At 33.2% G+C, this 23,335-nt stretch overlaps 2 protein-coding genes across 2 annotated transcripts; both read right to left on the bottom strand.

Moving 5' to 3' along the window:
* Positions 1–1,670: 1,670 nt before the first annotated feature.
* Positions 1,671–2,487, bottom strand: LOC127086666 (NDR1/HIN1-like protein 1). The gene has a single exon (XM_051027458.1). It carries the CDS (start codon positions 2,441–2,443, stop codon positions 1,793–1,795), a length of 651 nt encoding a protein of 216 aa, XP_050883415.1. The 5' UTR covers positions 2,444–2,487; the 3' UTR covers positions 1,671–1,792.
* An 18,758-nt stretch (positions 2,488–21,245) lies between these two features.
* LOC127086667 (NDR1/HIN1-like protein 1) lies at positions 21,246–22,219 on the bottom strand. Its single transcript, XM_051027459.1, has one exon. It carries the CDS (start codon positions 22,019–22,021, stop codon positions 21,359–21,361), a length of 663 nt encoding a protein of 220 aa, XP_050883416.1. The 5' UTR covers positions 22,022–22,219; the 3' UTR covers positions 21,246–21,358.
* Between the last annotated feature and the right edge of the window lie 1,116 nt (positions 22,220–23,335).

The raw sequence follows: 23,335 nt of genomic DNA on the forward strand, positions 1-23,335 counted from the left end.
TTCTTATACTACTTTGCTTATATATGTTGATGATATTATCTTAGCTGACAATGATTTTGCTAAAATTTCCTCTGTTAAATATTTCCTTCATGACTGTTTCAAAATCAAAGATTTATGGAACCTTAGATGTTTTCTTGGCATTGAAGTTTTTGGATATTCCAAATGCATTTTAATTAATAAAAGAAAATACACATTAGAGCTTTTGGAAGATTTTGGACAGCTTGTTACCAAGCCATCTAAAACTCCATACGATCCTTCTTTTAAGCTAGATTGTATCGATTCTTCTCTTTATGAGGATGAAACCCAATATATAAGGCTTATTGGAAGGCTTTTACATTTAACCACTACTAGACCGAACATATCATTTGTCGTTCAACAACTTAGCCAACATGTTTCTAAACCAAAAGTTATTCACTTCAAAGTAGTTGTCTATGTCTTACAATATTTAAAAATTGCTCATGCAACATGTTTATTTTATTCAACACTAATTTACTTTTATCTAGTTTTGCATATTCGGATTGGGTAACATGCACTATTTCTAAAAAATCCATCACGGGGTAGACAATATTCTTGGGCTCGTCTCTCATATCATGCAAATGAAAGAAACAACACATCGTTTCTTAGGGCAGCTCTGAAGTATAATATTGGGCCTATACGAGGTTAGCATGCGATATACAATGGCTTCATAATTCATTTAAAGATTTGATAACTCTGGTATTTACTTTGCGTATAGTCCTTCATTTCATAAAAGATCAAAACACATTGAGATTAACTATCATGTCACTCGTAAAAAGATTGAACCAAGCATCACCAAACTCTTCTCAATCACACTCTACTTCAAATTGTTGATTTCCTAACAAAACCTCTCTACAAACCAACCTTTGAAAAACATACTTCCAAGTTTGACTTTCTCGGCCTCCATAATCCAACTTATGGAGATGTTTTAGACATGAATAACTTATAATATATTCCTCATCCTTCTCCTTTATTTTCTCTAAATTAATTTTATTTTAGGCTGTTAGTTTAATACCAATTTTTCTATTAATTAAGAAAGTTAGTTTTTTGAATATATATATTTTTTCTTTATCAAGGGATAATATTTTTTCTTTTCTTATGATTTGAATTTTACATCAATACTTACCATTTTAATTCCATGGCAGAAATTGCCTCTAAAAAAATTTCCATTGCAGAAATTAACCCATTATCAATACTTACTATAGGAGGATGAATGGTTGAGAGTTACAAAGACGAAGTTGCCGGAGAGTATTTAGATGAAGGAGATCATGAAGACTTTAATTTTTTGTGAGGATATTTTCATTGTATAAATATTAATTTTTAGTTTTTAAGTGAATTAAAAACAGGCCAAATATAAAAATGGAGCGAATCTATACTAAAAAAATATAAGCTAATTTATTGGTCTTGTTGAGTCTCTAAATTTACGTACTAGTACACTCTAAAAACAATAAAAAAATTAATAAAAATCATAAATCTAAGATACAGTCGATTGGATAAAGTTCTGAATAGTTATTATAAATAATAAAGTTTCAAGTTTTAATCCTATTCTTTTTTTTCACCTCACTTCTTGATGAATCAAGAAGAACAAAAGTGCATATAACACTTTTCCATATTAAAATGCTGAAAGAAACTTTATCCCGTAACTTCCCAAAATGTAACAATTCAAAAGAAAAAGAGAACATTTTTAGAAAAGGATCATTAAGACTAGACTAAAAACCAATAACAAGTATATAACTACTAATAATAAAAAAACCAAATTACTTAGCTTAAACATTCCTTAAACATCAACAACACAACTTTGTGATAACTGAAACTTAGCCGCCGGATTAGAAACTTCAAACCTGTCACCACCTTCATCGCCGGTAACCCGAATAAACGCCGGACAGTTCACATCAATATGGTACCTTCCAGAAACCCAAGTCCCAACCTTCCACTTAACTCTCCCGTTGAATTTAATGTCGACTAAAACACCACCTGAAGTTAGCTCCTGCCGCAGAATCTCTGACAAGTAAGGCGAAACCGGGACAGCCAATCCGTATAACATCGGCGACCAAATGGAGATGTCGCCGTGAGTTTGATAAGTTTCTGGAAGTCCAGTGGGAAGAGAGATTTGTTGTCCTCTATAGGAAGCGTACGCGTCAAGTTTATTATAGTAAATGCCGATTTTTGAGTTTGGATTTAAGGATGAAAGAGTGACTTGAATTGTTAGGGTTATGGTGGTTAGGGACGGTGGTTCTACGGTGGAGGTAAGGTTGAAGGCGATGACCCTTATGTCTTGGAGGATGAAACGTGGATTGGTTGGTCGGAGGATGATCCAGGTTAGGAAGATTGTGAGGAGTATAAGGATAATTAAGGCGAGGATTCCGTACAATATGTAGCGGATGAGTTGGCGGTTTTGGTCTTCGTGGGATTCGCACTCATTGGTCATGGTGGTGTGGAAAAAAGAGTAATAATTTGAAGGTTGTGTGTTCATATATGTATATGCATGTTTATAGTATATATTGATATTTATCATTATATATATGGATATTTCATATTTGTAGTTAATGTCTCTCAGCAAATAACAATCATTTGAGTTTGATAGGGCCATATGGATTTATTAAAAGTGTTAATGTTGTATTTTGTTTGGTTAGAATAAATCTTATTTGGTAGGTTAAGATCGAGTGGTTAAGGAATTTTTTTTGTACATTCCATTTTCTTAAAATGAATTAAAGAAAAAAAATACAATTACAACATATACTTGAAAGTATTAAAATAAATGAACTTAAATAAAAATTCAATTATTTTAAATGTCTGAATATAAAAATTATCAAAATTAGCCGTAATTATTGTATAATTAATTTAAAAAATTATAATTGTACTATTTTGATTCAACAAAAAGAAATATGATAACAAAATGGATTAAATACAAATTGTATATATTTTAAATGTATTTAATAAATGAATATTAAACTATTTAAAATGTTTGAATAGTTAAATTATCAATTTACTTGGATTAACGGAATCTTAACGCATAATCATGATTTACTTTCAATTTAATTGAATATAAATAAAAATAATAATATTTGTATTTTTTTTTTATAAATAGATAATAGATTATCTCAGCGTACAATTACAAAAACTAATCATTGAAATTGAGTTGAACCACACTGGATGACAAAACTTTTCCTCAAGTGAATTTAACTTTGATGCAGACCCAACATTAAAAATAAATTACAAAAATACATAATATATTTAAATATATTTAAATATATGAACGTAAATGAAAATTAAAATATTTTAAATGTATATATAAATTACAAAAGTACCATTATTTATATAAAATAAATTCATGAAATTATAATTGTATTATTTTGATCCAATCCTTACACACACAAAAATGAATTAAAAAAATATAAATACAAATATATTTGAATGTACACAAATAAATGAGCTTAAATGAAAATTAATTTTTTTTAATATCTACATAACTAAATTATTAACTTATTGAAATCATTTAAATCTTAATGCATTTAATCATGATTTATTTTAAATTCAATTGAATATAAATGAGAAATGAATAACATTTGTGTTTTAAGTATCATAAGTATCCGCTATTTATTTGTAACTAATATATAAATTATATTTGTACTATTTAGATTCAATCCGTACATAAAAAAAATATAAACTAAAAATACTAAATATTTATAAATACAATATATATTTAAATGTATTCAAATAAATGAGCTTAAATGAATAATTAATCAAAATCTATTATTATAAATAAAAACTGGTTTAAAAAGGAAATATAAACAAAAGCTAAATTAAAGAATATATATATATATATATATATATATATATATATATATATATATATATATATATATATATATATATATATATCTTAAATGAAATTTACATTATTTTAAACATTTGGATAGTTAAATTATTGATTTATTAACGGTACGAGTATGAGAAACCCTATTAATAGAGTATTTTCGGGGACTTTGTGCTTAATATAGGTGTCACATTATTATAAAGTTATTCAAATATATATAATCAAAACACAACATAAATATTTAAAATGTAAATATGATTTTATTCAAATATATATAATCAAAACACAACATTAATATAAATTTATTCAAATAAATGAGCTTAATGAAAATTAAAGTTTTTTTAAATGTTTAGATAATTAAATTAGATATTAATTACTATACGTTTTATACTGTCGATTCATCACCATTATTTGTTTGTATTATTTTATAGATTTTTAAAATAAAAGTAATTTTTTTTTAATATCCGACGTCTATGATTAACGATATAAAATCCTTTTACAATATCAGTGTATTTCAATTAAACTCATTAAATTATTGATTTATTAAGATTAATTGAATCTTAATGCATTAATCACAATTTATTTTAAATTCAATTAAAGCTAAATGGAGAATGATTAACATTTGCGTTTTAATTATCAAAATTATCAATTATTTATATATAATTACTTTTGGAAATTATATTTATACTATTTTGATTCAATCCATACACAAAATGAAATATAAACAAAACATATACTATTTATATATAATCAATTTTGGAAATTATATTCCACATTCCTAATAACGGTGAAAACACTTTTCCACTCTCATTCTACTTTCAATATATATAAGGGATCATGTGTAGATCATAATGTCATAGGATCATTTTTACTACTTCAATTGTCATCTGCATATATAAAATTTTCCTTATTTTTCAAACATGGTTTCCACATTATCTTCATTGTCAACTATAATTGGTGAAAAAATCATCCCTAGGTTGATGGAAAGTTTATATGGAAAGAACTTTCATAAACTGTTTATATGAAATATGTTTTTTTTATAAAAAAATTTATATCATTTATGATCAATTTAACGTATTACTTTTTTACCCTTTTTGTGACTTTGTGCTTAATTCTTATGTATTTATAAGGTTGGAAATGTTCTTGAGACTGTGTGCTGTAAGTATCAAAGTAATTTAAGAGATAATGAATTAGATTAATTGGATATTTTAAAATTTTGTTGCGCATAAACTAAGTGAAGAAAAATAAAATGCATCAAGATGTATACTAGTTTCCTTTTCAAACAAGAATATCTTTAGTCCCCTTTACACTCCGTGAGAGATTTTAATATGTTAGAACTTGTATAATTCTCAGACCAAGGTCACCCATACACCTATTTAACATATATCTATTTAACATATATAAGAAAGCACACTATTTTCTTTTACACTTGAAAAAAAAGCACATCATTTTAAATCTCAAACAACGATCACTTAACACTTTGTGATTCACAAAACATAATGTTTTAAAGAATAATATTTGAATATATATCAATTCTTGACAATTGAACTTCCTTTCAAAGTATACAATATACAAGAGTAATACTTAAGTGTTCAAAATTTAAAGAGTGAAAATTTAATGATACTTGTAAAAGTTTATGGAGAAAGTTTCACAGAAGGTATGACTCAAGTAACTTAGTTAAAAATTGAGATGACTTAAGTAACTTAGTTGAAAATTGAGAGAGTTTTTGAATTTGAAATTATTGAAGGAGTAGTTTTGAAGTTCAAAAAAATTGGCTATTTATTGTGTGAACACACCATTTTGAGTTAGTCTAAAATCATCTAAGCATTGCCATGATTCAAGGACCAAGTTTGGAAAACGTTGGAATGTGATTTTTCATAAAAAAAATATCACTGCTTCAGTGGTAACCGGTTAACACATCATCGTAACCGGTTATAGTAGAAGTTGAAAAAGATTTTCAAAATTTTGTGTGGTTGTAACCTGTTACAGGGTTTGATTAATATTACAGCTGAATAGATTTCCAAATAAATGAAGTTGTTGTGTATGTAACCGGTAAACACATATGTGTAAACAGTTACAACTGATAAAAAAATTGAAAATCTGTTTGTAATCAATGTTAATCAATTGAATAAGTTTCAAAACATTTTAAAATGTCTAGAGATGAAATATGCATATCTATCCATAATTGTAACTTATACCTTATGTGCTTGATCAATTCATCAATGTTTATTTGTCTCTTGAAGATAACTTGAAATCTAAGATGTCTAGCAAGAGATTCTTGAAAACTATGATCTTTTTCCTTCTTTGATAATGCAATTGATCTTGAGGCTTTTTCTTCATCAAAACACAAAACAATGTTGAAGAGGTTTGTCTTCACAATCTCCCATTTTTTTATGATGAGAATAAATACTCACTAAATGGCTTAAAGGTATTTGATGTTTGATCAATTGTTCCCCCTAACTTAGAGATCTCTCCCTTGATTGATCCATAGGTTGATTTAGGAGACTTGACTTTTTCTGCATAAGTTAAAATGCATAGCAATATACCTACAACACATATTCTCCCACTTTGTCATTATCAAAAAGAAGGGGGGAAAAAGAGAGTGAAATATGCAATTCAATCCATAAGGATCCATATATAAAGCATAACAATTCATATCATAACTTAAACAGAATTAAATTTGTCTTAATGCTACATAAGCATCACAAAAATGACTTTTAACAGCGCATCTTAGACAGCGCTTTTAAAAGAAAGCGCTGTCTAAGGGTAAAATAAAAATAGCGCGCTGAAAATGTTCCAAGAAAATAATGAAAGCGCTGTCTAAGGGGGGGTCTTAGACAGCGCTTTTAAAAAGCGCTGCCTAAGACCCCCCCTTAGACAGCGCTTTTAGAAAGCGCTTTTAAATATAGACCTTAGACAGCGCTTTTGATAAAGCGCTGTCTAAGGTCTTTAAGTTTTAAAAAAAAATTAAAACCAAAAGCGCTGTCTAAGGGGGGGTTTAGAAAGCGCTTTTGGAAAGCGCTGTCTAAGGCCCCCCTTAGAAAGCGCTTTCCACAAAAGCGCTGTCTAAGGTGTAATTAAAATAAAATTTCAGACTTCATTTCTATTTTCGTTCTCTGTTCTTTTGTTTTCAAGCTTCAACCAGCGGCGACAACCCTAACGGCGAAAACCAGCGGCGACAACCCTAACGGCGAACACCAGCGAACACGAATACACTTGCGGTATGTTCTTCAATCTTTCTTCATTTCTATTGTTCATGTTATTACAACTGGTTTTTCAAGTACAGTACCCACCACTTCATACATTCTGCAGCGTCATTCCCTTATGCATCATTGTGAAGCTTTAGCTTTTAAGTAGCTGATTGTTGTACTAGTTCATATACAATTTTGATTGGAGTTGTGGTGACTAAGGTAGTATCTCACCATAAGTTAGTGCTTGACAATGTTCTTCATGTGCCCTCTATCACTAGGAACCTGATATCTGTCTCCAAATTTTCTGTTGATAACAATGTTGTTTTTGAGTTTAGGGTTGACAAATTGTGTGAAATGTCAGGTTTCTAAACAAGTTCTTATTGAGGGATTCCTTGATAATAATGGCTTGCACTGCCTTCCCAAGCTCTCATTGAAGCTCTCAGGGTTCAATTGCTTAAATAAATCCTTGCCTACACAGCTTGATGCTCAAGGCTACACTGTTGTCAAACCTAGTTTAGATGAGGTTTCCTCTTGTAATTCTTTGGCTGTATGGCATCATAGATTAGGTCATGCCAATTTCAATTCTGTCAAACAAATTCTCAGAAAGTGTAATGTTTCTCTACCTAATAAACATGATTCTTTGTTGTGTAAATCTTGCAATCTAGGCAAAGCTCATAGATTACATGACCCTACTTCAACTACTGTCTATGATAATGCCTTTGATATTATTTATTCTGACTTGTGGGGTCCCTCTCCTAATCCGTCTAGTCCTGGCTATAGATATTACATTGCCTTTGTAGATGGTCACACTAGGTATACTTGGTTATACTTTCTGAAACAAAAGTCAGAAGCTCTACAATCCTTTAAGCTATTTCATGTGTTTATTCAAACTCAATTTAAGACAACTATCAAGTCAGTCCAATCTGACTATGGAGGTAAACTTAGATCTTTCTCCAAGTTCTTAGTAGACCTAAGCATAAGTCACAGGCTTACCTGCTCACATACATCTCACCAAAGTGGATATGTAGAAAGAAAACACATTCACATAGTTGAAATGAGCCTCACCCTACTTGCTCATTCATCCATTCCTGTAACCTATTGGGATCATAGTTTTTCCACTGCAGTTTATTTGATCAATAGGTTACCATCATCCATACTCACTAAGTTTGATTCACCATACCATGCTCTTTATAACAAACATCCTAGCTATCAAACCTTGAAAGTGTTTACTTTAGTTATGTATTTTCGTCTGGATTAATTGTTTACTTTAATAAGTAGGAAAACCATGGATAAAACATGGATCTGTGCCGATCGAATGACCAAAGAGTACGAGAGTGGGGTTTTGGAATTCGTTAAGTATGCTGTTCAACACGCTGAAAACCCCAGACGAATGCATTGTCCTTGCTTGCGTTGTTGTTATATTGGTAAGGTTGACGCACATGGATTGAAATCGCATTTGCTGAGGCATGGAATTGATCAAAGTTATCAGTGTTGGATATTTCATGGTGAGAAAATTAACGAGAATGTTGAATCGAGTGGAAAAAGTAGTACGACCTATGCTTCATATGACAAAGACACGGAAACATACGATTGTGATCGAGTTGAAGAGATTGTAGAAGCACTGGAAGAAGATCTTCATGATTGTCCTGAAATGTTTGAGAGGATGGTAAGCGATGCAGAGAAACCGTTGTACAAAGGTTGCACTAAATTCTCAAGACTTTCTGCGGTATTAAAGTTGTACAACTTAAAGGCGGGCAATGGATGGTCGGATAAAAGTTTCACAGAGTTGTTGGCCCTTATGAGAGAAATGCTACCGGATGATAATGTTCTTCCTAATCGAACCTATGAGGCAAAAAAAATGTTGTGCTCTATTGGCATGAGCTATGATAAGATACATGCTTGTCCTAACGATTGCATTTTGTTTCGTAACGAATACGCAATGTTAAATGAGTGCCCTAAATGCGGTTTGTCTCGATATAAGAAAAGATTATCTCCCGCAAAAGTCTTATGGTATTTTCCGATAATTCCGAGATTTAGGCGCATGTTTCGTAGTGAAACCGATGCAAGACATCTTACTTGGCATGCAGATGAAAGAATTATTGATGGAATGTATCGGCATCCGGCTGATTCACCACAGTGGTCGAAGATTGATAATGATTATCCTGAGTTTGGATCAGAAGCAAGAAACCTTCGATTGGCATTATCTACTGATGGAATGAACCCACATGGTCTTCAAAGTATCTCACATACCACATGGCCTGTGATTCTTATGATTTATAACCTACCTCCGTGGCTATGTATGAAGCGTAAGTACATGATGTTATCTATGTTAATCTCTGGGCCTAAACAACCAGGGAATGACATTGACGTATACTTGACACCTCTGATCGAAGATTTAAAGATTTTGTGGGAGAACGGTGTGGAGGTTTATGATGGATATAGGAAAGAAAGTTTCAATTTGAGGGCGATGTTGTTTGGCACAATTAATGATTTTCCAGCATACGGGAATCTATCTGGGTATAGCATTAAAGGTCAACGTGCGTGTCCTGTTTGTGAAGACGGAACCGATACGATTCGATTGGAACTTTGCCAGAAGAATGTGTTTCTCGGTCATCGTAGATTCTTACATTCTAAACATCACTACCGTGGGTGGAGAAAAGCATTCAATGGAGACACCGAACATCGTAGAGCTCCACCCGCATTGTCAGGTGAACAAGTTTTTGAAAAGGTGAAAGATGTGCGTACTGAGTTTGGCAAGCCTTTTGCACATAAGATTGTGAAAGGTGGGTGGAAGAAAAGGTCGATATTTTTTGAATTGCCATATTGGAAGTCTTTGTACGTGAGACATTTTCTCGATGTTATGCATATTGAAAAAAACGTATTTGAAAGTGTTATCGGTACATTACTCAATATAAAAGGCAAGTCTAAGGATGGCCTTAAAGCAAGGGAGGACATGTTAAAAATGGGAATGAGAACTGAATTAGCACCCGTGAAGAAAGGAAGACGAACATATCTACCACCTGCTGCTTTTACTTTATCTAGAAAGGAGAAAAAAATTTTGTGTAAGTCTCTGAGTGAAGTTAAGGTTCCAGAAGGATACTCATCTGATATCAGAAGACTTGTTTCTATGAAAGACCTCAAGTTGAAGAATTTGAAGACACATGATTGCCATGTTATAATGGAACATTTTCTACCGATAGGTATACGTTCTATTTTGCCAGAAAAAGTAAGAAGTGCCATAACTAAATTGTGTTTTTTCTTTAGGTCAATTTGTAGTAAGGTGATCGATCCCGAGATCTTACCAACACTACAAAAAGAGATTGTAATTACCTTGTGTGAGCTTGAAATGTATTTTCCTCCGTCTTTTTTTGACATAATGGTTCATTTAGTTGTTCATCTTGTGAAAGAGACACAGTTGTGTGGACCAGCATATATGAGATGGATGTACCCTGCTGAACGGTACATGAAAATATTAAAAGGGTACGTGAAATCCCGAAGTCGACCAGAGGGTTGTATTGTTGAACGATACATTGTTGAAGAAGCTGTTGAGTTTTGTACTGAATATTTGTCTAACGTTCAATCGATTGGACTCCCCAGAGCTCAGATTTTCGACAAAATGGAAGGTAAAAAATTAATTGGGAATAAAATTGTGACAATATCAAGGGATGAACGGGATCAAGTTCATTTGTATGTTCTGCACAATAATAATGAGGTTGAGCCATATGTTGAAATGCACAAGGATGTACTCCGAATGTTAAATCCGAACAGAAATGAAAATTGGATAGTTATAGAGCACAATCAAAGTTTCATACAATGGTTGAAGGATCATATTTATTTGAAGCGCTCTTCAGATCCTTCTTCGGTAACAGAAAGGTTGAGATGTTTGGCGTATGGTCCAAGTTTGCATGTGTTTTCTCATAGCGCATATTCAATTAATGGATACACATTTTATACCAAAGAACAAGATGATAAGAGTACTATGCAAAATAGTGGTGTCACCGTGCTAGCTGAAGCAATGCATATATCAAGTATGAAGGACTTAAACCCCAAATATGCAAATTTGTCATATTTTGGAGTTATAGAGCATATTTGGGTGTTTGATTACGAGAAGTTTCAGATTCCCATCTTTGGTTGCAAGTGGGTGAGTAGTAGTGGCATACAAATGGATAAGTCTGGATTTTTGCAAGTTGATTTTACTAGGGTGGGGTACAAAGATGAACCTTTTATTCTAGCATCTCAAGCTAAACAAGTGTTCTATGTGAATGACCCGAAGAGTACAAAATGGTCTATAGTGCTTTTCTCTAACAAAGTGACTGATGATAGCGGTGTCGATCAATGTGATATTGATGTTGAGAATGAGTCATGCATTAGACGGAATGAGTTGAATAGAAATGATGAAGTTGAGGATCTTATACCGGATGAGTCATATATAAGAAACGATCATAATGAGGGAATTTGGATCAATTCATCCGTACGCATTGCTAAGAAACAAGTGATTAATATTCCAACAAAGAAAAGAAAGAGATGTTAGTGACTTAGGTAAATTATCCATGGTTTCTTTATGTTTTTTTTTCATTTGTTTTGATTATAAGTTATATGTGGTAATGCATGATTTCATTATATTTTTGTATTCAATTGCTTTGATTATAAGTTATATCTGATAATGCATGATTTCTTTATTTTTTTGTTTTCAATTGTTTTGATTATAAGTTATATTTGATATTTGATGGTTTCCTTGGTTTATTACAGGTTAGACATGGCTGATGACCAACATGAGGAAGTTAGTAAAGTATCCGCGGAAGAAGAAATCCGAAGAGGCATCACAGTAATGCGAAGGGTGGTCCAAGGAAGATCTCGAGGCATCATACTAGATGTCTCTTGGAACAACCAGGGACAACTTATAGAACCTAATGGGCATACCTTAACTAGTTTCATCGGTGCACTAGTAAGGAATGAAATTCCCATTACGTGTGATGATTGGAGAAATAAAGAGTTGAAAGAGTCCAAAGAAAAAATTTGGAGTGAGATAAAGGTACAATCATTTGGCCCTTAATTATACCGTATCAATTATATTTTTTTCAATTACCGATACTAACTATCAATCTGTATGTTTTTCTTAGCGATGTTTTAACATCGAAGAAGAAAGAAGAGGGTTTTGCATGAAATTGGCCGGAAAGCTTCTTAGAGGGTTTCGGACATTTTTATCATCCAAGTTCCTTAAGGATGCGGATGGTAATTTTGTGGATGCGGAGCTTCCTAGAAAATATGAAAGTTTGATATCGGCTGAAGAATGGGAAGCTTTCAAATCCAAAAGACAAGATCCGACTTTTCAAAGAATAAGTGCTACGAATCGGGAAAGAGCATCGAGTCCCGCATATCCGTACCGAAAAGGACGTGTCGGATATGGACGCTTAGAACAATCCATGGTAAGTATTTATAAATTGCGAAAACAAATTTGTTCATCATATATTAGTTTTATCTGATCAAATTGTATGACTTAATGTGTAGCTGCAGAAGGAGGAAAGTTCAGAAACATCTCTTCCTGCACATGTTTTGTGGAAGGAAGCCCGTGTGGGCAAATCCGGAGTTCCTCAAGAAGACGTTTTAAACGTATACCAGAAATGTGTAAGTATAACATTTTTTCATTAATTGAATAACATTTTTATTCACAAATATTTGACAAGTATACGGTATTCATCTGATTTTTCAGGAGGAGCTATCTCAGACTCTATCTCCCGATGATACTAAGAACATACTTAGTCGGGCATTAGATGTCCCTGAGTATTCTGGTCGGGTGAGGGGTAAGGGATTTGGAGTCACTCCGACCTCCCTCAGTGTTAGAAAAGGAAAGGCTCCTAGTAATCGGGAGCTTCATGCAAGATTGGAAGCCATGCAAGCTGAGCTTGATGCACTGAGGAGAGAAAGAGAGGCTAGCGCCTCAACGGTATACAGAGATGCTTCGGACAAAAACAGTATCAACTGTACCTTTCAGCCGAACATTCCAGAGGTAATTACATATAATTGTCTTAAATTGAACTGTTTGCTTAAATTATGTATTTGACATATATACACATTAACGATTTCTTGTTATTATTGGTTTTAGGGCATTTCCCATTGTCAGCTGTATTTGTCGTCACCACACTATCGGATGGTTGGCAAGGGAAAAGTGCATAACGTTAGCGGAGTATTACTCCACACTAGAGAGCTCCCTGCTGGATGTTTGAAGGTATCAGTTGATATTGCAGTTGACCCGAATGCATTATTACCATATCCTAGCGATGATTCGGATGCAACAACGGTGCACGAAGCAGTAGGTTCGTTTGTTGCATGGCCGACAAACCTCATATGCGTAGGATATGAGGTATGCTTAAAACTTATGTTAACTTTAATGTGTATATTCAAAGTTTAAAATTTATGCTTAAAATTTTACTTACATATTTTCCTTGATTATGTTAAATAGACTCCCACAAAATCCAAATCAAGAAAAGAGGTAATATACAATTATATGACATATATTCATGGAAGTTGTTACATTCTTAATTTGATCTAACTATTTATATGACATGTAGGTTCAAGAAAATGAGGTTAGCAATGCCTCCGCACAACAAATAAAGGAGGTTAAGAACGCCTCCGCACGGGTAAAAAGTTCTGGTGCTAAGAAGACCGTAGCTAGGAAAAAACCTACCACCAAGTATAGGTCGTGCCTCAGGACATTTATAGAGATGACCGATATACCGACCGGAGGTGTTCGGACTATACATATGGAGGAAGGGATTTTCGGCTTTGCTCACGACCAAATGATTGGTAATGAAGACTTCATGCAAGTATTTGGTCATGAAGAAATCGGCGTCAACGTTGTCAATACATATATTAGGTAAATCCGGTCTACTTTGTTTTATTAATTCGGTTTACTTTATGTTAATCCGGTTTACTTTATGTTTCAAAAGAGGTGTTAATGATGTTTTTATATTAGGTTTTTGTATGACAAAATGATGCGCCCCAATGATTTGGACCAGTCATTCGGATTCTTAGCACCAGCGAGCATCAACTTAGGTGCAATCTTAAATAACCCGGATTCCGTGACGGAGTACGTTCTTCGGATCCTCAATGACAATAAAAATGCGGAGAAGTTGTTTTTTATACCGTTTAATACCGGGTTAGCATTTCATTCTAAATTCATATTTTATAATTATTTTCCAAGTTACCATCTAACATTTGCCTAATCATTACAGTGGACATTGGTTGTTGCTCGCAATCAATCCTATCCGAGAAATTGTGTATTATCTTGACTCGTTAGGAAATGATTGGACAACATACCCGGATATGAAGCGCCTAATTGACACGTAAGTGAGAATGTTCAAAATTTTTCTTAGTTTATGTTAATTGTTCTAATTGCTTCATTTTTATTTTATTAGCATCCTACAAGCTTTTCGGGCCCAACGAGATATCCAAACCTCAAGGAGGGGCGCCAACCGCATTACATGGATTAAAGTGGCGGTATATTTTTAATTACCACATTTTTTATTATATTAGTGATGACACTTGATAAAACTTAGGATTTATAATCCATATTTTTTTTTCATGTAGTGTCCTCAACAACGTAATCAAATAGATTGCGGGTATTTCGTGTTGAGGTTTATGCGGGATACTCTTGCTTTGGGCCGATTAGTGATTCCCACCGATGTATGTATTACTAACTTATGAGTTAATTTTATATTTACACATATCTCATATAATTAAATAGTTGGAATTAATTCAAAATATTTTTTGCTTCATATGTAGTACTTTGAGGAATTCAAGTGTGCATTTTATACAAAGGATCAAGTGGACGAAATCAAAGAGGAGTGGTGTCAATTCATGATAGAGCTCAAAGTTTTTTCATAAATTTGTGTAATTTTGTAGTATATTTGTAATATATGTAATGACTTGTAAATGTGTACATAAATTTCGAGTATAGGTAATGACTTGTAAATGTGTACATAAATTTGTATATATTTTGATACATTTAAGGCAAAATTGGTTTGAATTGGTATATATATATTTGTTAGCCAAAAATTGGTAGAAAAAAGGCCAAAATGGCATGTATAAAATGTGATTCTGTCTGTCAAAATCTGGTTGAAAACAGGTAGAAATTCTGGTTTATAAACCTGGAAAAAATGTGGTTTAAAACAAAAGCTACAAAAATTTTCGTATACATTAGACAGCGCTTTTGGAAAAAGCGCTGTCTAAGGGGGGGCTTAGAAAGCGCTTTAGGCAAAAGCGCTGTCTAAGGGGGGGCTTAGACAGCGCTTTTTGAAAAGCGCTGTCTAAGCCCCCCCTTAGACAGCGCTTTTGCCTAAAGCGCTGTCTAAGGTATACCTAAAAAAATTAAAATAGGGGGGCTTAGACAGCGCTTTTCAAAAAGCGCTGTCTAAGCCCCCCTATTTTAATTTTTTTAGGTATACCTTAGACAGCGCTTTTGCCAAAAGCGCTGTCTAAGGTATACCTAAAAAAATTAAAATAGGAGGGTCTTAGAAAGCGCTTTAGGCCAAAGCGCTGTCTAAGGGGGGGGCTTAGACAGCGCTTTTAAGATTTCAAAAAGCGCTGTCTAAACCTTTAGCAGCGGTGGTTTAGACAGCGCTTTAAAGCGCTGTCTAAGGCTAAAAAAAGCGCTGTCTAAGGTCTTGTTTGGCGTAGTGAAAGCAAAAGAACAAAAAATTTAAAAACGAGACATAACCATAAACACATAACAAGACATAGTGACACTTTCTCGTGAATGTTGATAGCTAGAAATTCATTCAATGTGAGGCAAACACACGCTTCTTTAACTATTATGGGTAAGTGATGTTTTCCATTCGATTGCGAAAAAATAACTTTCACTAAAATCGACCAACAAACAAGCATTTTCTACCCATAACTACATAGCCTTGATTTCTCCATCGCATTTGGAGATACGTAGGAGCGAGACTCGCAATCTCGTTAGACACATTAATAAAAAAATCTTTTGCGACCCATTTTCTTCTCTCTTTACACTTTTGACCACTCGAAAAGGCAAATGACATAAGCTAACATTCAATCGAAAGTCTAACTGAAAGTTTCCCGTTGAATACAACAGACGTGAGGGGTGTTAATACATTTCTCTTATGTAATCAACTCCCTAACCCGAATTTGGTTTGAATCATGATCCGAATAAAATGCCACATGATTCGAATCATGTTCAAATTTTGATTTGGATCAAATGATACAAAACTGTCAAGGAATTTTGAAAAAAAAATTATTTGAATCATGTACAAATACTGAATCAAATCAAATAGAATATAATCAAACATGAATTTTGAAAATAAAGTTCCATTTTCTTTTTCTTTTAAGGTTTTTATTGATATTTTTCCTTTCCTTCTTGGAATAAATAAAGTTTGGTGGCGACTCTGTTTGAACATAATTTTTTTCCGTGAAGGATCGCGTTTTTCGAGATGCGACATCAATAACAACCACTAAAAAGTCACACATAAGCCAATGAAAATCAACCATCAGTTTGCTATGCTTAACACAATCATCACAAGATGGATCAAAATTGTGCAAAAACCAAAACTCAACGAAATGAAACGCAAAGCAAAAATAAAATTTAACACGCGCAAATTATAACATAATGCAACCAAACATGGAGAATGTAATACTAAGATGCAAATAAAATCAACCCACATATGCACCGACAATGTTATCAATATGTCGAACTAAATTTTGGTAGAGTAACAACATATATATTATGTCAAACCCATGGATTTATTCGATTTAATCACAACAAGAACAAACAGCAACCAAACACATTATATATTTAATTATTTCACTAGTTTTACAACATTATTATAACATGCCAAACATAAAGTAAACAACATTCAACACCCCAATACAAAACAAAACGCAAAAGCGACCGAAATGCGAAAATGAGCACATGACAAAACAAACAGAAACATAAATGAAAGAAAAAAGAGAAACCAAAACAACACGAACTTGAAATGTTGTTGCAGAGTTGCTGAATTGTTGTCTCTACAATGATGTTGAGATCTTTGTTGTTGAGTTGTTGTTTGTTGTTACGGTATTGTTATTGATGTAAACTTTGTTGGTGTTCGAGTTGCAAAGATGTTGTGTCGCTCGCGGTTTTTCAGAAACAAAGTTGTAAGGAGAGTCGTTGAAGGTGAATCGTGGTGCAGTTAGGATGGTGCACCATAGTGTATTTGGCTCGAGTGAGAGGAGGCGGGTAACAGCGTGTAGGCGGTTTAGAAGTGGTTAAGGGAGGCGTTTTTCGACGATGGTCCAAGGAATAAGAAGGTTAGTGGTTAGCAGTGGTGGTGGTCGACGGTTTTGGTGGTGGGTTGAAGTTGTTTTATAATGGAGAATGGAAGGATAAGGGTGGTTGTGAGACAATGAGGATGTGAGTTTAAGGTGGTGGAAGATGGTTATTTATTTAAGTCATGGTTTGGAAGGGTGGTAGAAGGTGAATGTTGTTTTCCGGTGGTTTACCAGCGGTGAGGGGTGGATGTGTGTTAGGTTTGAAGGGAGAAAATGGGAGGGTTAGCCGAACTTATGGATAGTGCCATGGTTTGAAGTAAAAGTGAGATGGAGGAGGTACGTTTATGTGGGTTGGGTGAACGGCTATGTGAGCTGCAGAAGAAAAATAAGAGCAAATGAATAAAAAAAAAAAGGAAACAAAATTGCTTATGAAAAAGAGAGAACCCTCTTTTTTATCTCCAAGTCTCACTTCTCAATTTTTTTTTAACTTTTAGAAATCAAAATCCAAAAAGATAATGCCACGTGTATCCTCTCGGTTGGTGACCCTCTTCTATCATTTTCATATATATATATATATATATATATATATATATATATATGTATATATATATATATATATATATATATATATATATATATATATATATATATATATATATATATATATATATATATATATATGTGTGTGTGTGTTTGTGTGTGTGTGAAAAGAGTAGGGTTTTAATTTTTAACAAATACCAATAATTCCTTCTTTTATGATTTTAGTGTGGAAATGAACTAAAACTAATTAAAACAATAAATTTAAATATCTAAAAATAATTAGAATAAAATTGAAATGAGACTACAATTAATCCTATTTAATTTTTATGAATGTGTTGGTAAAAAAACAAAAATAAAAGGGATTAAAATGAGTAAAAATCGAACGTAAAAATGATCGAAAAATTAAAATGAACACATCACATTGATTTACGTGAAATAAACTTTTGGAAAAGAGACAGGAAAAGATCAAATTTTGAAGTAAAATATGTCTGATTGAAAATGTTTAGGATGATCAAAATGCGATCGCAAACAGAGTCGAAAAATAAAACAAGCACACCAGGTTAAAATACGCGGATCGTAGATCAATAAAACTAACATCTGCAAGCTCGATCTTGAAATTTTTTGCCCTATAAATTTATGTACATTTGAAAATAGATTAAACAGGTTTGTCTTTAGAATCGAAAATTTATTTTGGTCGACATTTTAAGCAATATGCAGAAGAAATGCATGATATGATATGCAGATGATGCAATTATCAAGATGAATGTGTCGATTTATTAAATGAGGGGCAAATTGGAGTGTGACACTAGCCTACCTACCTTTACCGATGAGCGATATGAGATGGTCTATAACTTCATATACATTGTCTGTTGATGACCGTAGGTGCTCGAACTCATACCTCATGAGCAGTTGGATTAGATGTAAGTTTGCCCCATTTTATTTTGATATAGAAGTCACTATCTATGATCTTTCGAAGTTAAACTGGATTCGTGATTACAAGAGGCATAAGAATTCAGTCCTCGGTGTCTGGATCAATTGTGCTCCTATTGAGAGCATTGTCGAATGAATATGAGTTTTTTTTAATTATTCATTAAATACTTTCTCAATCTATGTGAATCAAGATTGATTTCTTTTTCATCCATATTGACTCCCCATAGTTCGGAGAGATCAGACGTTAAGTTAGATGAGAGTGTTGACCAGAGGTGCTTTCGATGATATTTTGCTTCGACGTTATTATGGGCTCAAGGTGTTTTTCCCCCGTGTGTTCTTTCTTATTGAGGTTGTGATCTTTGTTGCTATGTTAGAGTGAGATATAAAGTTACTGAAGATCGAAGGATATTTGTTATCACGTACGTCCGGCTCCGATTAGGGGAGACATGTTGGTTTGATTTCATTGGATCAGAAGTTTTCGGCTATGAATCTATTACTTGGGAGGTATCTCATAAGAGCCTTCGACAGTGACGGAAACGACCGCGATCACTGGAAGATCCTTGTTTATGATCCTTGGGATTTCCTTATTCCTCAAATTCCTTTATGCACTTAAAGATTTGTTCCTTAACTCAGCATCAGGTTTCTAGATGGAAGAAATGTTCTAGCGATGAATATCAACTAAATGTATCTATGTTTGTGGATCTCATGGGCGATAGTAAGATGTGGTATAGTGAAATCATAATAACTAATAATTCGCGCCACAACAGAGTATCGTATGATTCGCAGCGATAACTACTTTAACATTTATTAGTTCTTTGTTCGGAGTTTGGTTTGCTTTGCCACGATCGAGGAATCCTTGTACAATACGATCTTTGTTTCTGTTTGAAGATTCTTCACCATATGGAAAAGAGACTCCAATAGTGAATATGTGTTGGAAATTGCTACAAATTTTATCTTCCTTTAACGCTATCACTATAAGGATCTTGTTGATGATGGATAATGGAGGCGATGCAAGGTTGGAAGGTTGATCGAGGACCTTTCCCACGATCATGGGGGTAATTACCTCCATTCGTCTTCGATTCTAGTACGAATTTGAGCTTGGATCTTAGAACGATTCGTTCGTAGAATTATCACGAGAATTAGGAGCTAGTTCCCACATACGGCACCACTGTTCCGTTATGGAACCATAAATAGATGTAAAGTGGTGATGTGGAATCCTAAACTAGTGGTGCTAATCTCCGAAACGGCGGCGCAAGGTGGATCTGCAATGTTAGCACTTTAACACTTAGGTTAGTTCAAGATTCAAGATGAGTATAGTGAAAAGTGGAGATCGGAAAAATATACCTTACATTTCGTGTGAGATGACTTGTATACCTTGGGTCACATGGGGTGGATTTGCATTGATTTGGGCCTTAGCAGTTTGGGCCTTTGGCCAACCTAGAACAACAACCGTGAGGAAAAGTAGTGTGTTTTCAAGAAAATAAAAAACGTTGTTGTTGGGGATCAAACTAATGACCAATAATTGTTTTCCCTCGGTTAGATAATCAACCAAGGGGAAGAGTGTCGCAATTTCCATGACACGTTTTTTTATCTCGCCCACGAAAGCGGTATGAAAACTCTTTACTATCCGAAGTCGTATGACTTAGTCGTAGTAGTGATGCAAAGTAGAACTAAGGTCAAAAATGTTATTACGTGAAAGAACACCAAAACAATCATCAATACGGATGCCAATATGGTGATTCCGGAAAAATGGAGCACATGGGCCTGGTTCAGAAACAACAATGAAGAAGGGGAAAGGCACAATGATCTAACAACAACTGAAAGTCAAGACATTCTCAATGTGGTTAAGATCGCGTCGAATATGAAAGCAAATGACATCAATATCAAGATTGATTGTAAAAGCTTGGTGGAGATGATTGAAAGGCACAATAAAATAAACATTACGAGTTTGAATATAAATAAAGGAACTCAACCAAAACAACGAAAAAGGGGAAAGGTGAAGAACATAGAAAGGAAGTGGAAAAAGGAACAAATGGCGTTGAATGAAGGAAACATAACTCACTTGAAGTCTCTTGTCTCTCAAATGCTAAAAACCCTAAAGAATATAAAAATATGGGTCATTCAATACATTAGTAGAGACCTAAATAAATAAAAAATCCACATCCTACCAACCAACGAAAGTCTTCCCTAAATTTTTTTTTTGCTAATATTGGGCAAAAAGCCCAATAATCTTTTTTTAAGATTTATACTATGAAGTTTTGTTCAAAAAGTAAATAAATCTAAGATACAATTGATTGGCTAAAATTCTGATTTGTTATTATAAATAATAAAGTTTCAAGTTTTAATCCTACACTCTTTCACCTCCTTTCTAGATGAATCAAGCTGAACAAAAATGTGTGTAATTATTTTCCATATTAAAAAGTTGAATGAAACTTTATCCAATGACTTCCCAAAAGGCAATAATTCAAAAGAAAAGTCGAAAAACAAAAAAGAAAAACATTTTTAGAAAAGGATAATTAAGAGTTTAGCCTAAAAATCAATAACAATTAGAATTACAATATAATAATAATAAAAGCAAATTACTTAGCTTAAACATTACTTAAACATCAACAACACAACTTTGTGATAACTGAAACTTAACCGCCGGACCAGAAACTCCGAACCCGTCACCTTTATCGCCGGCAACCCGTATAAACGCCGGACAGTTCACATCAATATGGTACCTTCCAGAAACCCAAGTCCCAACCTTCCACTTAACTCTCCCGTTGACTTTAATGTTGACTAAAACTCCACCTGAGGTTAGATCCTGCCGCAGAATCTCAGACAAGTAAGGTGAAACCGGAACAGCCAAACCATATATCATCGGCGACCAAACGGAGATGTCACGGTGACCTTGATAAGTTTCTGGAACACCAGTTGCAAGAGATATTTGTTGTCCTCTATAGGAAGCGTATGCGTCAAGTTTATTATAGTAAATGCCGATTTTTGAGTTCGGATTTAAGGATGAAAGAGTAACTTGAATTGTGAGGGTTAGAGTGTTTGGTGTTGGGGTGGTTAGGGATGGTGTTTCTCCGGTGGAGGTGAGGTTGAAGGTGAAGACGGTTACGTCTTGGAGGAGGAAACGCGGTTTGGTTGGTTGGAGGATGATCCAGATTAGGAAGATAGTGAGGAGTATAAGGATTACGAAGGTGAGGATTCCGGCAAATACACGGCGGATGAGTTGGCGGTGTTCGATTTCGTGGTACTCGCACTCTTTGATCATGGTGGTTGAAATTTTATATAATGGCTTTGTTTGGTTTTTGTGTTATGTGTTTGGAAAGGGTTAAGATTATGAGTGAAAAAAGGTTGTTTCTTTGCTTGTAATGGAAACACTGGTTTTGGAGAATGTTTTTTCTTACATAAATTATGTAAAATATATAGGTGAATGTGGTGAGAGGGGTAGGAGGTGGTTAGAGGGTAATAATTAGTTATAAGGACTTTGAGTTTAGTTTGGTTGTGTGTTCACTTGTGTCACTATGTATATATATGTCATGTTATTCCTATATATTTTTTTACACCAAATCGATAATTTTTTTACATCAAATCCATACATAGTATATATATTCATCTTATTTATACGATGAATAATATTTTTTTAATTAAAAAAATTATGAACAATGCGTGAATAGTGTATAAACAACGTGTAAATAGTGTATGAACGTGAACAATATCCGTAAATAATGTATAAATAGTAGGTGAACAATATCCGTGAACGATGAACAGTAATAGTGAACCATGTCTTTAAAGTAGTGAAATAGAATTGATTAATAAAATATAAAAAATTAATTAATAAAGTGATGAAATTGGTTAATACACGTCCAGATATTAAAAATAATTTTTACTAGTACACCAAAATTGGATATTAAAAAATAAAAAGTTGGTTAATAAACGTTTAAATATCCAGAATAATTTTGAGCAGTCATCAAAATCGATTAATACAATATAAAAGGTTTGTTAATAAAATTATGAAATTGATTAATCATACAATTTTGTATCAATATCATTTAATTTAAAAATAAAAAATAAAAAAGTAATATTTTTTTATATTTTATTTTTAAAAAATATATTATTATAATATTTCACCGCTCACCGTATTAATGAACAATCAAATACGGGGTAAGAGTATGGTTTTGATGTAGGAATATCATTTCTTTTACTATATATTGATATACATGTTTACTGGATAATGTTACGCATTAGTATGTACATGCATGTTTTATGTAGAATTATATATAATACAAACTATCCATAAATAGATGACAAACACTATAATTAATTAGAATGCAAATAGACAATAAATTGTGGTGCTCGCTATTTTTTTATGGTAAGATTAATTCTCTTAAAAATTATATTTATTATTTTATGATATGACATTATTATGCGCGAGCTTTTGAACTCTCTCTAAAAGATAAATTGTCTCTGGTGCTAGAAAATCAGAAGTGTCAAAGATAAATGGTATAAAAGCATATTGATTGTCGGAACACGTTTTCTCGTGTTTGATAATTTTACTTGAAGCGACTTTGAGGGTTGCAGCAAA

The sequence above is a fragment of the Lathyrus oleraceus genome, chromosome 5, assembly GCF_024323335.1.
Source record: "Lathyrus oleraceus cultivar Zhongwan6 chromosome 5, CAAS_Psat_ZW6_1.0, whole genome shotgun sequence".
Classification (NCBI taxonomy): Eukaryota; Viridiplantae; Streptophyta; class Magnoliopsida; order Fabales; family Fabaceae; genus Lathyrus; species Lathyrus oleraceus.